The 16,672-nt window shown below is 39.6% G+C and overlaps 5 protein-coding genes and 1 pseudogene across 5 annotated transcripts; 3 read left to right on the top strand and 3 right to left on the bottom strand.

Annotated features, from left to right (window-relative positions):
- Positions 1–2,247: 2,247 nt before the first annotated feature.
- On the top strand, positions 2,248–3,587 carry LOC146486227 (histamine H2 receptor-like). The gene has a single exon (XM_085099537.1). It carries the CDS (start codon positions 2,481–2,483, stop codon positions 3,573–3,575), a length of 1,095 nt encoding a protein of 364 aa, XP_084955663.1. The 5' UTR covers positions 2,248–2,480; the 3' UTR covers positions 3,576–3,587.
- A 1,791-nt stretch (positions 3,588–5,378) lies between these two features.
- On the top strand, positions 5,379–6,645 carry LOC146486226 (histamine H2 receptor-like; annotated as a pseudogene).
- A 1,048-nt stretch (positions 6,646–7,693) lies between these two features.
- Positions 7,694–9,163, bottom strand: LOC146486225 (D(1A) dopamine receptor-like). Its single transcript, XM_085099555.1, has one exon. The coding sequence runs from the start codon at positions 8,836–8,838 to the stop codon at positions 7,816–7,818; it is 1,023 nt and encodes a 340-aa protein (XP_084955681.1). The 5' UTR covers positions 8,839–9,163; the 3' UTR covers positions 7,694–7,815.
- A 2,858-nt stretch (positions 9,164–12,021) lies between these two features.
- Positions 12,022–14,405, top strand: LOC146486224 (trace amine-associated receptor 8b-like). The gene has a single exon (XM_085099566.1). The coding sequence runs from the start codon at positions 12,654–12,656 to the stop codon at positions 13,653–13,655; it is 1,002 nt and encodes a 333-aa protein (XP_084955692.1). The 5' UTR covers positions 12,022–12,653; the 3' UTR covers positions 13,656–14,405.
- Positions 14,406–15,751: 1,346 nt separating this feature from the next.
- LOC146486223 (uncharacterized) lies at positions 15,752–16,108 on the bottom strand. The gene has a single exon (XM_085096925.1). It carries the CDS (start codon positions 16,106–16,108, stop codon positions 15,752–15,754), a length of 357 nt encoding a protein of 118 aa, XP_084953051.1.
- Positions 16,109–16,215: 107 nt separating this feature from the next.
- On the bottom strand, positions 16,216–16,656 carry LOC146486222 (uncharacterized). The gene has a single exon (XM_085096913.1). The coding sequence runs from the start codon at positions 16,654–16,656 to the stop codon at positions 16,216–16,218; it is 441 nt and encodes a 146-aa protein (XP_084953039.1).
- Between the last annotated feature and the right edge of the window lie 16 nt (positions 16,657–16,672).

The raw sequence follows: 16,672 nt of genomic DNA, 5'->3' as shown, positions 1-16,672 counted from the left end.
CTTGTTGCCTATCTTAGTGATTCTTGGGATGAATATAAAGATAATTCAAGCGATACGAAGGCAGAGTGGACGAATTCACCGACAAAGAAACACAGACGACCGCGCAAGTGACGAGACAAACCAGGAAACTCGGTTGGAAAGAAATCGAGCGAGAAGAGGAACTTTATCGTGTATTTTAGTAGTTTTTATTTTCCTTATCAGTTGGCTTCCATTAGCATTCACAAATTTTAATTCTGTATTTGGTCGGCCCGAATTGGTTACTCCTACTCTGCTGAAAGTTGCATGGCTGCTTCTATTTTTACAATCATCTGTAAACCCTTTTATTTATTGGTATTATCGATCGGAATTCAGGCAAGCAGCATACAAGTTAATTGGTTGTAAATTCACAGGAACAAGAGCAGTCTCCATTGAGCAGAGAAATGACGTCACCACTTGAACAAAGCCTGAGCTGTGGCAACAAAGGGCATCGCAACCTCGTTCCCAGGGCCACTCCTCTTCCGACAGGAAAAGGAGAGACCCTGGGAACGAGGTTGAGAGAACTGATAGATAAGCGAAGAGAGAACAATTAAAGGATTTAAATTACAGTGGTGCCTGCCCCGTTTGCTTCGTACGTTCTGAAATAAAATTACAAAGTAGAATATAAAGCACTTATAAGGTCAAAGCGGAATACTTTCAAAAGGCCTTTCATATGGGATTACTACTTTTAGATTTCCTGTTCAGAGGCTAAATATGTAAAGTCGGAAGCACATCAGTATGTACTTTAAAATCTTACAGAAATATAAGAAAAACGTGGATTTAATTTTAGACGCACCTTAATATATGTTTGCAACTGATACAAATTCTCGATCTTTTACAAATACGATTCTAAGATATCCGACATCCCGCCTCTGGTCTGCTTAGTTATGTCAGCAAATCTGTTGTTAGCTCATTGTCGCTATCGGAAATTTTCATATTTTTTGTGACATCGTGGTCGGTATTGAGGCAAATATCTGGAATATAGCAGACTAAGTTCAAAGCAAGGTGAGCTACTTTCGGACATATCGCGTAATGCACGCAACTAAGTCAGATAGATTAAAACGCTATATTTTATCAGGACATTGTATCAATCAAAAAGCATTAAATGGAAATGAAAATACGCCAATAATGGGTACGTGGCTTTTGTAAATTGTAATACAAAATCTTCTCAGTATCTGTTCAATACGGGTAACAATTATTCCACTAGTGCGCGTTGGATATGATATGCTTGATAACCAACAAGGCGTGCCACTGATCAAACAAGCTGGAGAGTCAGGGAGAAAATGATAGAGTTTCATTTTGCAACGAAAACGAGAAGACGATTTCGAATGGCTTCAGGCGTGGTATAAGGCTGATAGCTTGTATCCGCTATGCCAATCAAAACTCTGGAACTGCGTCATCCATATATCCAGTTTTAAGTAAATGGAATAAGACCCCTTATTATTCAACATATTGTAACACTGCACAAATATGGTTATGGTGCACTCGATATTCCGTCCGTACACGAAAGTTATCCGGATATACGTAATTTCCTGTGTCGGGAAAAACTAGCAAAATAAAGATCGTCTTTAACTTTTCTGCCGATAAAACTGTGCTTTGTTATCAATGTGTTGAATAAAAAAATTATCCTGCTCAATCTTGCGGAATATCCCCCTAATTTTAGCGAACTCGGCCTACGGCCTCGTCGGCAAAGTATCAGGCGACATTCCGCGCGATTTTGCAGGACAATTATTTGGTGTATGCTTTTAAAAATCTATTGTTGTTAAACTTTTACTGTTGTCGATTTCTTCAAAATGACAATTTACTCTTGGTTACGGTTGACAATACAAAATCTCATAATGTCCTCCCTATTTCTTCTATGTTTTTTGTTTCCTTTGCTGCGTTCTGTTGAGGAAATCGACAACAGTGAAAGTTTAACAACGATAGATTTTTAAAAGTATACACTAAATTATCCTGCGTTTGTATTGTATTGTATGTATGCAAGTATAAGCAAAAATGTAAGGCTTTTGGTTGTACCCATTGCAACCTGGTTGCACCATGATGAAGCAAAGCCAACTAGGAAGCCTTTTAGAAAAGTACATTTATTAGAACTAGGAGCAGTGCTAAATGAAAAATTACAACAGGGTTATTTCAGAAAAGGGCAGGTGCATTTCGCAAATAGGTTCATTAAGTATGCACAAGACGGACGCAATTAACAGAAAACTGTTTAATTTCGGAACTTTGTTGCTTGGAAATGAAGACTTAAAATTGATTGAAATCAACCTTCAGCTGTTCAGAACAGATTAACCTGCCCTTATCTCAAAGTGCCTATTCTCCGTACTCATCGATATCAATATTCTTTTAATTTTACTTCTAAGAATTTCGTGGGAAATCAAACCCTACGTCCGCTATTTGATCATTTTTACTTTACTTGTAACTTTCACACATCAATGTCACTTTAAAAGTACTATTTGTTAAAAAAAAAGATGCGATTATTGTTATTTAAACAATTTAGTTCTTCCTATCGTTTCATTTTTCTTGATGAACCCGAACGTGAGAACACCGAAATTAAAACTGAGCTGAGAGCACAAATGGAACTTGATCCGGTTTTCAAGGTCAATACCTCTAACACTGCTAGGATGGGAGATTTCCCAACAAAACATACCCAGTCTGTTAAATGCCAGGAAAATTTAGAAAGACCGTTTTGGATTCTGTTCGGTGCGTTGGGAATTGTCATTTTTCTGGGCAACACCGTCACTATTGCTGTATTCCTCGCTAACAAGAAAATGAGACAAAGCAAAATGAACATTTTCCTTGTCAGTCTTGGCTTTGCGGATGTCATGATGGCTTTATTGATCATCCCTGGTTACGCTATTTTCTGCACGGGTTGTCAGTACTCTCTCACTAAACACTGCTGGTTCATCGGAGGAGCACGTTTCGTGGTGTTCCCTGCCACAAAATTTAACCTTCTCGCAATCACCTATGATCGCTATTTAGCCGTGTTGCGGCCGCTGGAGTATCATGCTAAAATGACCAAGAATCGCATCTTCTGGATTCTATTTCTGATATGGACCGTACCCATTGTCTTGGCTTTATTGCGCAACGCGTGGCAGCACAGCAGTTCAGTGGAGGAGTCGTTGAATATCGACCGCATTTACAGCACGGTGTTGATATTCGCATTTGTGGTGGTACCCGTTTTCATCATGATAATTGTGAATATCATGATAATACGAGCGATAAGAAACCAACATCAAACTGAACACAATTTTGCCGAGCTGTCGAGTCGCTACGGCCAAGGTTGCTGTGATCTAGATAAAGAAACGGAATTCACTGAAGGGCATCGAAAGCACAAAGGAACAATATCGTGTGTTCTCGTCGTTTTAATATTCATTCTTTGTTGGATACCGAGAGCTTTCTACAATTTTAGTCATGTTTTTGGTCGCCCTGATTTAGTATCGCCATTGCTTGTCAAACTTTCATTGTTTTTTCTATTCTTGCAATCCTCGGTGAATCCACTGATATATTCATTTTACCGCGAGGATTTCCGAACAGCTTTTTTTGACTTGTTCTCAAAGAGTTAATTAAGGATTCACATTTTGTGAAGTTAGTGTAACGATCAAGTATTGCACTTGTATCCGCTACATCTGATTGGATCGCAGCCAGGAAATAACACCTGTATCTTAATGTTCACATACATGACAGTTGGTCAATATGCCATTCAAAAAACAACTTATTACACAAAAACTAGCTTGGCTAAGTATTTTATCATCGAAGAATTTTTTTTCCAAGAGATAAGCCACTTTCGGTGTACTTGGTAAATCAGTGAAAGAACTGAACTTAAAAACCCAGTAGGGAATAGATTAATAATGTTCATGTTAACGTAATAAATTCGCGCAGTAGCGATTACTGCCGCTCAAAGTTCTTTTTACAATGCCATGTTTAAGTAGCTTCGCGGGATGATTAAAAATATAAAATCGGATCCCCGTCTACTTGAATTGTATTTTTCTTCTTGTTTCTAAAATTCAGTATAGATACAGATGAAGCCAGCATTGTCAGCTACAATCGACAAAGACTATTGGTCAATGCAAATAAAATCAATCTGATCGATATGAGAAATTATAACGCAGCTGAGGCTGAAAGCTAACTAATTTGCTGCTGTCCAAGTGATCGATAGGTAACAATTTTTCAGCGTCGGAGTTGGTACTTTGTTGCTAAGATATGTAGTATTTACAACTGATAAACTAATCACCAGGTAAGATGCTCTGTTTCGATGATGACACCTAGAAATTGACAGTTCTTCCGTGCTTAAAAAGCGTCAGTTTCCAGTGATAACTATTTGAACAAAGTAATGAAAGTACGCAAGTTCTGATTGGCTGGTCATGCAACCACTAATTATCAGGCAACGTGAAAGGGTGCTCAGTTCAACGCGTCAAACGAACCGGCTTGAACACAAAAGTGTGGATTTGTACTGTCGCGTAAATTTTACGTGCTTACAGAGGTAAATTTAGCTGGCTTTACGAAAGTAAATAAAATAAGCGATGTGTGAGCCGCGTGCGTAAACGTAAAAAGTTGAACAGCACGCCTCACCTTTTTACCTCACGCAAGACGTTCATACGTCGTTTCCTATTTTAATTGTTACGTACGTAAAGCCAGTCCAATGTACAACAAGTACGCACGTAAAATTTACGCGACAGTGGAAATCCACTTTTACGTCATTTAGGTCGGAACAAATTAAAAAGTTGACTCGCGTCAAGAGATAAAAAGCGATCTACTTTTGTGAAATTTGAATTGCCAAATTTAGCCTTGCGTACCACCTTAGTATATAAGGTATGAAAGCAAAGCTTGTTGCCAGGATATGCTGTGGGTGTTAGTCTTGCTATCGGTTGGTGGGTCGATCGAAGAGATGATCTCTGTACGATCACTGTTCGATCTTATGCCGTTTTGTTTCCTTTATGTTGATCTGGTCAACCTTCCCTTATCATTCAAAATTAAGAAAAAGTAATGACAATGAGGTTAGATAGCGGCATTCTGCTTTAGGTAGAAATAAAGTGCCACACAACTTAGATGTCTAGATCAGTAGAAAACTTAGAACCGAAGTTCGTTTGCCCTCAGATTATTATTTGCCCTCAGATTCATATTAGCTTTGAACTACGCTTGTCATTGTAGTTAGTGAGATTATAAGATCATGCAAACTGCTAATAAAACTGTAGTGTCTACGTCAAAAGGCTTTGTCCAATATCTGGCATGTTTAAAAAGCATGAACATAAACGTAATTAATTCATTAAAATCCGGACCAAAGGCTAGGCTGTATTTTGACAAAACCAAATTGCATGATATGATTTAAATGAGAAGTCCTTGAGGCGTGCCCTGACTGATAAATTTCTTATCACAACTGAAAAGAAGCTAAGGAGAAAATTTGCGACTCTAAACCCATTTCTTTGCTGTCACCGGGAATAGACGACTTCATCTCTGCAAGACATACAAATAAGCACACAATGGAAGTCCACGCCTGCAACTCTTCAACAGAAACGTTATTTTTTGTCTTATACAGTGCTGTCGGCGCCACAATTTTCGTTGGTAATATTTTAGCTTGTGTTGTTTTTCTCAAAACAGAAAAACTTCGCCGCAGCAAAATGAACATTCTTCTAGTAAGCCTTGCAGCATGGGACATACTTATGGCCGTATTAGTTGTCCCGTTTTACGGGATTTACTGTGGTCGTGGTTGTGAGTACTCGCTAACTCGGTTTTGCTGGTTAATGAGAGGAGCAAAGGATTGCGTAAAAATTGCCACAACCCTAAACCTTTACGCCATTACCTACGATCGCTATACTGCAGTATTACAGCCGCTCCGGTATAGCTCCAAGATGACTTCTAAAAGAGTTGCCGCCATTTTAGCCGTCGTGTGGTTGTTGCCGGTGGTTTTGGCGGGAATTCGAAACTTTTGGCAGCACAGTCGTTCTGAGACTCGCTTCGCAAACAAACTGTACGACAGTGTCATAGTCTTGGGCTTTGTTGTGTTGTTGGTCATTTTAATGCTGATAACAAACGTGAGGATTATGAAAGCAATCAGGAAGCAAACCGAACGGGAAAAAAGAGACTCACAAGTTGCTACAATAACTGCAGCTTTAAATCAAAAACGCAAAGGAACGATCGCGTGCATTGCAGTTGTACTCGTGTTTGTTGTTTGTTGGGTACCGCGGGCTGTTTATAACTTTAGCTTTATCATCAACCCGCCTGGCCTAACGAGTCCTTTGTTTTTCAGAATTTGCTTCTTGTTTTTGTTTCTCCAGTCTTCTTTGAATCCACTTATTTATTGGTTTTACAGGCAGGAGTTCAGACAAGCAGCATTTTCGTTGTTGAAACGTCGCCTTAATTGCTATCGAGGGAGCTGAGTCAACACGATCGGCCTCTGTAAGGAGTGTCTCGTTCCTTTCCGAAACAGGTCAGAAACAGTCGGCCGAAATCGTGACCAAGGGATCGTTCCGAAGATGTCACGAAGAAAGATCGGAACGATTTCGAACCAGACCTAACATTCAGCCGATATTGTACACAACCAGAAAAGGAGAAGAAAAACTCCCTCTGGGTACAAATAAGTTTAACGAAAAAGGTGCACTGTTTGAAATTAATATATTTTTAAAAAAATTTCCTTAAGTATCGATTCAGTGAATAAATCAGTGAACCCTAGGCCTAACTTTGGGTTGTGATTTTCGCAATACCCAGAAACTAAGAATCGAAAAACACGGATTGTACGTTCAGCTTGCTATAATAAAACTACAAAGAACTTATGAAATACAACTGTTGTTTCTTCATCTTGTTGGGACATAGCTGTCAAGCGGTGAAATCTTGCGGGCACGGACAACACCTTTTTCATCATTTTATTTGCTAAAACATGTTTTGTTAGGCTGAGGTACCCTTCAGTACAGGAAGTAAAAGCGTTTTTTCATTAAAAAACTGGTACGGTGTCAACCATTAATCAAACTAATTCTGACAGGGTGGTCTTTGCCATCGATCTTGCACAAGGACAGGTGCACTAGGTGAAATTAAAGTCAGAAATCGCATACTACCTAGATTCACTATAAAATTGAACTGAATGGAACATGATTACTAAGCACAAAGTCCAACATTATTGCTCATTGCGAGATCATCACAAAATTGAATACGTTTCAAATTCTCGTTTAATTCTCCCTTGCTTGTTTGCTTGTTTGCATTTTCTGACAATTTTCTTCGGAAGAATTCAAACATGCAATCATAATTTCAATAGCGCGGAAAATTTTCTGTCAGGGAATATTCTGGAAAACAGGCAGGTCAAGGGCTCCAGCGGGAATGCAAAACTGTGCGACGGATCTGAAATTCTTGAAGGAAAAATGTAAAAGCGAGAAGAAAAAATGAAGATACCAAATGTTTAACAGATGCAACTCCAAATCATTTTAACCCCTAACCTGGGCTAAAACCTTAACTATCTTTCTTTTCTTTTTTTTTTATTACTTTTTTTTCCAATTAATTGGTTTAATTGTTTAGTGGGGTATTTAACATCTTTGCCTTATTTATAACCATGCATATGCCTTAAAAAGTGCTGTGAAAGTTAAAGTGGTAAACATTTAACACGGGGAAAATATTCAATTCTTTAAGCTGAACTGATTAACAGATAAATTTAAAGTTAAAAGTTGAAAGCACAGAGAAGACAAGCAGCGTTAGAAAATGTTGTTTTCGTATCTTTATTGTCTACTTACCTATTTACAGCTTCTTCAAGTTCTTCGTTTTGGCAAAATTTATTTACAAGTTTTCACTTTTTTCGCGTTCTTTTCAGATGTACACCTATGTCTATCTGGATTTAGCAGAAACTAACTCAACAGCAGGATCAATTCTTCTAGATTTGCGCCATTTTATAAGCCTTAATGCAGCCGTCCTAAACTCAGACCGGTAGAATGAGTATATAAAAGGATTCGCCGACGATTGCAGGAAAATACAAAAGAACGCCATCTTTAGGAATAATGGGGTTGTTAGTCCCGGTGGTTTGATTATATAACTAAGATTATACACGATTCGAGGAAGCCAACATATCAAGAAAACAAACACGACCAAAATGCACGCCCTTGTACCTTTTTTGCCTTTTCTTTCTTCACCTATGGTGGTTTGCCACGCATCACGTCTGCTACCCTCGGTGATATCTCGCTTTGTGTGCTTCTTGATAGCCATCATAATTTTCACATTTACAACAAAGAGAACAAGAATTGAAAAAACGACAAAAATAATAGTTAGAATAGAGTCATATAGTTTGTTCGCATAACGCAGTTCGTTGCCTTCCATAGTGTGGTGCCAGGTGCTTCTGACTCCCGCTATAACCACGGGCAGCATCCATACTGCCGCCAAAATAGCCGTCACACGCCGCTTGGTCATTTTCGCGCCATAATGAAGAGGACGGATTACAGCCAGATAACGGTCGTACGTGATGGCACAGACATTTAGCGTCGAAGCAAGGAGAATGCAGTCTTTTGCTTTTCTAAATAACCAGCAATATCCAACAAGCGAATATTTACAACCGTGGCTGCAGTAAACAGGGTAAAATGGAACGACGAAAATTGACATTAATACGTCCCAACACGCTAAACTTACGAGAAACACATTCATAAAGTTCTTTCGTAGACTTTTTGATGTCACAAAAACGACACAAGTGAAACTGTTTCCAATGAAAATCACAATCCCGATTAAACAGTACAAGAACCAAAATACGATTTCAGTTGATTTGTCGCAATGACCATGATGTGACGAGGTGTTAACATAAGCTTCGTTGCCCATGCTAAAGAAATTCCCCGGCAATTTGCTGTTGTTCGTGATATCCTCCATTCGGAGTACTAAAATTGCCTTGTGATCCGTCAAAAACGTAAACGCGCTTAAGTTGAATTCTCAAACTGCTGATCACTGCAAAGTGAATATTGCCAACTGGTCGAACTGCTAAACGAGAAATTTACATACCAGCTGTTTCTGATAATTTGACATAACCGCAAACCAAAATGAAATATTTACTCGACGTTAAGCGTGATTGGTAAGCATTGTACGTGCTTCGTCCTTTTTCGTCAAAACAGTGCTTCAGAAACAGGTTTCTTGTCAAAAACATTCAACACCCACTTGCATAATCAATGACGTGTTCAAGTTACGTGTACAGATCACGTAGCCTGTGAAAATACTTGAGGTGGTGTGAGTGACGTGACAAAATGCCCAAAAAGACCGCTGGCACAGTATCTCGATGGTCTTTTTGGACATTTTAGAGAGATTTAGCATCGCGTTTACGGCAAACGGCAAACGCCAGGCTGAAATTTTCTCTTTGATGAAAAACAATGAAGCTTTTTTGGTTTAAGCTTATCTCCACCCAGTCAGCGACAGCTATCGAGCAAACACGAAAAAGAGAGCGGAAGTGAGTACGAGAACACAAGTTTATGCATCTTAGAACAAACAGCAGCTTGACGTCAGTTTCCCGTTTGGCGTTAGCCGTAAACGCGAAGCTAAATCTCTTGTCACTTGACTCACACCAACTCAAATCACATGACAAAAATTAAGATCGAAAACTTTGTATTTTTGCATCCTCAAAACTACCTTGTTTTCTAAACTCGTTTGGTGCTTTTAGAAACTTGACTTCAGCAGCTTTTTACATTTTACATCTATCCTGGCAGTTGATAACTTATATTCATAACTGTTACAGTCAATTGCTCTGCCATGTGAAGATTCCTGTTTCTGAATAAATAAATAAATAAATAAATAAATAAATAAATAAAGGAAACTGAAAATGATCTGTCCACTATGCCTACCTTTGATCAGAGGAAATTCACAGCCCTTTTTTTTTTCTTTGTGCATGTTTATCTTTTACCAATTTTCTCTTAGTAATTAATTTTTAGAAATTAGTTTAAGCTCGAGGTCGCCTTCCGGAGGGCGAATCATGACCAGAAAATCATAACAGGCGACTTGTCCGTGTTTGAAAATATCGTGACTGGGTCCGGCTTCACACCTGAGAAAAATCGACCGTTATTTCAGTTAGTTTAGTAAGCTGAACCACACACGAAGGTAATGCCGGATGAAACCGGGCTCCCTTTAGCAACTGGAGAACGACTTAACTATAAAGATGTATGCTTAAAGCGAACGACGTTTCAACCGTTCAAAGGCCATTTTCAAGTTCAGTGTTTAGGATAACGTTTCCAAAAAAAAATTGCGTCCGTTGAACGGCTTCATAATGGAAGAATGTGACTTCTGTCATTTTCTATTCACACAAAGCCGATGAGTCTCCTGTGACATTAAATAATGATCGAGCAAAAGGAAAGTAAAATTGATATGAAATGCAAAAACTGAAAGACAAATCGATTATCTATATTCATTCGCCCTCCTGTTTTAACGGACTTAAATTACCGCAAATTAAACTGAGCTACTAATCCCATTTTTTTGCCAAAAGAAATGCAAATGTTTATCCATACACTTTTTGTAAGCCGGCAACACCATAATTACGTCATTAAATTAAATAGATCGATGAACTAAGTTTTGTCAACAAAAGGCAGCGTTTAACTGGCGTCAGCTGGAGTGCGCCCTCCCACTTACGACTTTGCTAAATGCACGATTAAGCGAAAACGCGTGGTTATTTGAAGAGCAATCATTGATTCTGAATTTGAGTTCAAGATAATTATGCGCAGGTCAAGTTAACAAAACAACTCAAAACCTTTCAGAGCCTTCATCGCTTAAGAATCTCTCCTTAGACAAGGGCTTGTCAAAGCCGTATCTGTATCAAATATCCTTCTCTTTTGTTCCAGGCGTGATTTCGTGTCGACAGCGCTTGAAATACGTGATGTTTTTCATTGGATCTAGTTTACCCACGCGCGCAAACATGACGCTGCAAGACGTCACATTCTTTGTTAAATATTCCTCCGCATTAAATTCGTGTAGGCAAACCCTGTTGTTTTTCAAATAAAAACATTTATCGACCTTAATTCGAATAACCAATTTCACGATTTTGTTATCCTATATTTTTCCTGGTAACAATCTACTCAAATCTAGTATTTGTTGTCAAACCGATGTAGTTTTTCTTAACATAAAAAAATTAAAAGTTTTTTAGAACCTTAACTTTAAGATGTTTTCCTTTTCATTAGTCAGATTAGTGATCTAACCCAAGAGATTTGCACCAGCATCAAAATAAATTCTGATATCAGAATATCAGACACTTCCTTTTAGCACACACTGATTGGATAAAATCATTGACCAAGTCATTTTCAAAACACATACGATAAACGATCTCATGTTTTCTAATAATTTTCCAAGTACGCTTTTCATTTTCCTTGCCTAAATCTTGATTACGACTAAATTTCCTCATTCAAATTATCGCTATTGTTATTGAACATCCGAGAAAAGGGAATTGTTTGAAATGTCCAAACAACAGTTCTTTCCTAAGGGAAGAACTTTTCGACTTATACATCCATACAATTTTGCCATAATATTGCTTGTCCTTTTACACAAGAATCGTGCAAGTCTCATAAAGATATGTCAAGTCACGAATATTACAGTCGGTAACAATTGTTGGCACAGGTCTAATTTTGCATTGCAAAACAATTTTTTCCTTTACCAGTTTACATTTTTATTAAATTCAGATGATTTTATCGATGACAGTTATTGAAACATTTTTATTTGCTCTTTTTTTTTTGCCATTTATTTTCCATAGCTGTTTCGGCCACAACACTGGCTGTTATAGTTCTCAGTTTGTTGTATCAATGATAAAATGTCGGCTCTCGCTTGGTGATATGTTTTGTTTTGTATATTCGCTCGGTATCCCATTTAACGAACGTCCTTAATTGAAGTTTCGAGTGGCAATTCCAATTACAAGGAAAATATTAGCACGCACGTATTTGACATTCAGGAAAATTAAACGGACTTCCTTAATTCGTTTAACCTGTACATTTTTGGAAAGAAAATGAGTCAACGGTGTGAAAACTGCAGTCTTTGCATTTAAACGCACCGCACCGATGTCTAAACCGTATTTCCGTTGTGTCAATGATCTTAATAACTTTTTTGGGGGATTGAAAATGAGCCGATTTTGAATGTTAATTAGTTTAAAATTAAATTTCCTTTCACACAGCGGGTCACAGGTGAAGGAGTGGAAACGTTTTAAAAGGATATATCCATAATGAGAAATATGCTATTCACAAGAAGAAAAGAGGATTTTAGGCACTGAGTCAGTCTTGGAGCTATGATCTAAATAGCAGTGAGTTGAGTGTGCTTTGTCTTTTAGGAAATCCTCTTATTAATCGCGCGTTAATTCCAATCCGGCGTTGTAGAAATTTTACATCGCGTGTCCGCAATCTAGCAATTAGTCAAGCACATGCGCATTCTGGGGCACTTCAGATGATTAAGGCAACTATTGAAAAGACAAGGCTCATTCCTATTATGAAGCAAAGAGTAGGAGACTTATCGGCTTATACCCCAGGCGACGGATAAACGAAATTATCATCAATTAGTATGGCCAAAACTGATTGTGTTGTGTGCTGACTAATCTTCAACTTTATTAAAATGCACCTGGTAATATGTAAACATATGTAAATTACAAATAGGAGGAAACTAAAATCGTTTGCTTAAAGTGTCAATATCAGACGCAGCTCTAGTGTCAACTGATTGAATAAGCGAACTGAAACATGCAGCGTTTTTCTAACTTCACAAACGGCAGTTCCAGCATCTCTAATCACTCACAAGCCGCAGCAATGAATTGCGATGAAAAATTACAGCAAATATTCTGGATCGTAAACGGATTCACCGCTTTAATCATTTTGACGGGAAACTCTCTGACGTGCGTGATCTTTCTGTCCATAAAGCAGTTTCGACAGCAACCTATGAACATTTTTCTTGTCAGCCTCGCGGTCAGCGACATTTTAATGGCAGTAATGGTGGTACCAGGCTACGTGGCCTTTTGCGCTGCTGGTTGCTCGTATCTCTCATCCGACACTTGCAGGATTTTGGCACAAACTAAAGACATCGTTTTTAGTTCTACCTTTTTCAGCTTGTTAGCCATCACCTATGATAGATACCTGGCTGTTTTGTGCCCCTTGCAGTACTGTAGCAAAATGACCCGCCGTAAAGTCACTTGCATCATCGTCGCGATCTGGATTTTTCCCGCCATCGTTGCAACCGCGCGAAACATTTGGTGGTTCACCCAACCAGATGACAAAGCAACGAAGATCAATCGAGTATACAACGTAATCTTAGTGTTTTTACTCGTCGTGGTACCCGCATTTATCATGACTCTTGTAAACGCCCTCATCTTTCGTGCTATTCAAACGCAAAGACGAAAAACAGTGCCCTTGAGACTAATTAGCTCGACGGTAAACCAGGACCGCGGGGACGATTCCATCCATCCTGATTCCATCTCTTGTGGTGAGACGCGTTCAGAAAACACCAGAAAACGCAGAGGATCTACCGCTTGTGTGGCGGTTGTGTTAGTTTTTGTGTTGTCATGGATTCCCCGTTCAGTTTACAACTTCGCTTTTGTGTTTGGTCGTGCAGATCTTGTTACCCCACTCCTGGTCAAGTTGTCCATGTTTTTTCTACTAATGCAGTCTTTCATAAATCCATTCATTTATTCGTTTTATAGGGCGGAGTTTCGGCAAGCGGTCAAGCGGATACTCAAATGCGGTCGATAGACTTTGAAGTGACGCTAATTCGAAGCAGCTGGCAACTTGCTTGGTTTCTTTGTTTTGTTTGTATTTTTTTCTAACCACTTAACCTTTTTACTGTACTGTTTTGACGATGTCAACAGAGATTTTTTTTTTGTTAGCATGCTGTAGTCACGGAAGTTACAATCAAGCTGTTTCTAAAAGTCCTTTAGCAACTGAGCGTTATTTATTTTGTTACGATCATTACGAAAAAGGCAAATCCTAATTCCCTCCTGCATTTTATACTCAATTCCAGTCTGCGGCCGCATACACGTTTTATTTAAAGTGTTTTCAACGATTTCCTCAGGGCAATATAATTCCATTTTTGAGGTTAAAAACTCACCACATCCAGAATGTGTCACAAATTTTGGCAAAACGTTTGCCGATGGCGCAAGCTCTCCGACCAGCTTTATCTGTCAGTACTCTCATTCACAAGTGCCGCTGACATGAACGCACCAAAAATTTGACAGTTGTTGTAAAAACTTCCTTTCAGTTTAGGTTTCATCAGAAACTCTAATTCATAGTCGGGAATTTTAAAGAACCAGGAGAGCTAATCAGAATATACTACCCTGTACTATAGTAAATTCACTCGTGCGGCGAGTGTGTAGTAAAAAATTTACATCACGATGTACGCAGCTATTTCAATTAATCAATAAGGGTAAACTGATCAAGGCGTTAAAGATTTGTATCGCAATATTTGTAGAAATAAAGGGTCAGGAGTGTAGCTCTCTTTAAGCTTACAAACTTTTCTTGGTATATTATTGTGCGAATTTTTTTTTAATTCATTGAACTAGTCTTTTGGCATTAAAGACGAAGGAGTAGCGTTAGTTGAAAAGTTCATGAACACCCTTACTGAGTTTGGATTTGACACCCATAAAATGCGAATACATGGATATGACGGTGCTGCAAATACGTCAGGAGTACACAGGACAATTAACAGGTACCAGAGGCAGTGTACTGCCACTGTAAGGCTCACCGCCGTATATCTTGCCATTGGTCATGTGTGTGAGCAACCCTTGATACGCAATATGTTAAGCACTGTACAAACCATCGCGTTTGCGTTTGACTTTTTGGCAAACCGACTGCTGACTTTTCAGGAGTCCGTCTATCAGAATGCCCAAGTAAGGCATGGATAGGCGTACAAAGCTACGAACTTTGTGCGAGACAAGATGGGCGAATAGGGCTGATGCTTTATGTAACTTCCGTGCAGCGTTCCCAATCGTAGTTCAGGCGCTTGAGATCTTGTCCCAGGATGGCGATGGAAAGGCAAGGGGTTACTTATGCTCTGATAAAGCAGTTTGATTCCATTATTGCTTTATATGCAGCAGAGCATGTCCTTTCCAACACACTTGCCTTGTCAACTATGTTGCAAGGAAAGAGCGTAGATCGCATCGAGGCAGCCCAAGAAGCGAGAGTCATGACAAATATCATGAAGGCTGAGAGAGGCCTACTACTAGTAGGTGCATAAGACCAACACTCTCTGCTCTGTGCCGCCGTCTTGGCTACATTCCAACTCTTCCACCCTGCCTTGTTTCTCTCCCTCTCAACAGCCCTTCTCCAAGTGGTCTTTGGTGTCCCTCTCGCCCTTCGTCCTTCTGGAGTCAAAGAAGGAGTCCACCCCAATGCTGTAAAACAGCCGTTTTCCATCTTCTTCGTCGTACCTCGCAGCTTATTTCATTGATCTCTGCCATCTCAACTACTCTCTTGTTCGTCATTCTTTGCTGCCATTTGATCTTTATTATCCGTCTAAGCCACTGGCATTGGAAACTATTCAGTTTTCGTTCGTCAGCCTTTGTGATCTTCCACGTTTCACAGCCATATATCAGGACCGGTCGAACCGCTAAAGTCTTGAATATGTGTATCTTGGTTCTGCTTCCTATTCCTCTCGCTGCCCACACCTTCCCTAGCCTCTGGAATGCACTGCGAGCCTTCTGCAGTCGGTTCATAATATCTTTACTGCCTCCACCCTCCTTATCTACAGTAGCACCTAGATATAGAAACTCCTCGACGTCTTCCACCTCCCTGCCATTCACCACGATGCTCTCCCTGTTGCTAGCATATTCATTTCTCGGTGTATTGCACTTTCATGCTTTGAGTTTAAGGCCTACTCTAGCTGCTTCTTCTGTCAGTCTCCTAATCTTCTCGTGCAAGTCATTAAACTTGGATGACGGCAGGGCAATGTCGTCTACGAAATCCAGGTCCTCCAACATTGTTGCGAAATTCCACCGTATCCCTCTTCTCTTGTCTGCTGTTGCCTTCCTCATGGTCCAAACCAGGGCCAGTAAAAACAAGAATCCTGACATCACACATCCCTGCTTTACTCCAGACTTGATCTTGAACCAGTCTGATGTCTCACTTCCGTCATTAACTGCGCACTCGAAGTCCTCGTATATGTCTGCTATCACTCCCACTATCTTGCAAGGTATCCCATAGCTTCTCATGTTGCTCCATAAGCTTTCTCTGTGTACCGAATCGAGGCCTTTCTCTAAGTCCACAAAGTGTATGTACAGACCTGCCCTCCACTCATTTTCCTGCTCTAAGATGTTTCTCAATACTGAAAGAACTGCTCAGTTGTGCTTCTCTTTGGCCCAAACCCAGTCTGCTCCTTTCGACGCTTCTTGTCTAGACCTATATATATCTTGATCCGCTCTAGCATCATCCTGAAAAATATCTTACTAATGGACATGACGGGTAGTAAAGTCACTCCTCTCCAGTTGTTACAGTCGCGCAAATCACCTCTCTTGAATATCTTGACGATAAGCCCCTTCTTCCACACTTCCGGCCACTTCTCAGATTCCCAAAGCCTGTTACAACATCTAGTCAGCCTACTTGTAGTGTCTTCCATGTCAGCTCTCTGTAAGTCTGGGCCCAGTTCATCTACTCCCGCTGCTTTCCCTCGCTTTGTCATCTTAAAAGCACTCTTAACCTCTTGTACTCTCCATCTTCCTAGATCTATTTCCTCAATCTCTTTCAGTTCTTCTCCCCACATCTTCTTCCACTGGACT

The sequence above is a fragment of the Pavona decussata genome, unplaced genomic scaffold (genome assembly GCF_977016875.1).
Source record: "Pavona decussata unplaced genomic scaffold, jaPavDecu1.1 SCAFFOLD_21, whole genome shotgun sequence".
Classification (NCBI taxonomy): domain Eukaryota; kingdom Metazoa; phylum Cnidaria; class Anthozoa; order Scleractinia; family Agariciidae; genus Pavona; species Pavona decussata.
The sequence above is the reverse complement of the archived record's forward strand: the minus strand, read 5'-3'. Positions and strand labels throughout refer to the sequence as shown.

Excerpts from the sequence above, each read along its gene's own strand:
- LOC146486227 (XM_085099537.1), top strand. The coding sequence starts at position 2,481 with ATGCGATTATTGTTATTTAAACAATTTAGTTCTTCCTATCGTTTCATT.
- LOC146486225 (XM_085099555.1), bottom strand. The coding sequence starts at position 8,838 with ATGGAGGATATCACGAACAACAGCAAATTGCCGGGGAATTTCTTTAGC.
- LOC146486224 (XM_085099566.1), top strand. The coding sequence starts at position 12,654 with ATGCAGCGTTTTTCTAACTTCACAAACGGCAGTTCCAGCATCTCTAAT.
- LOC146486223 (XM_085096925.1), bottom strand. The coding sequence starts at position 16,108 with ATGAGAAGCTATGGGATACCTTGCAAGATAGTGGGAGTGATAGCAGAC.
- LOC146486222 (XM_085096913.1), bottom strand. The coding sequence starts at position 16,656 with ATGTGGGGAGAAGAACTGAAAGAGATTGAGGAAATAGATCTAGGAAGA.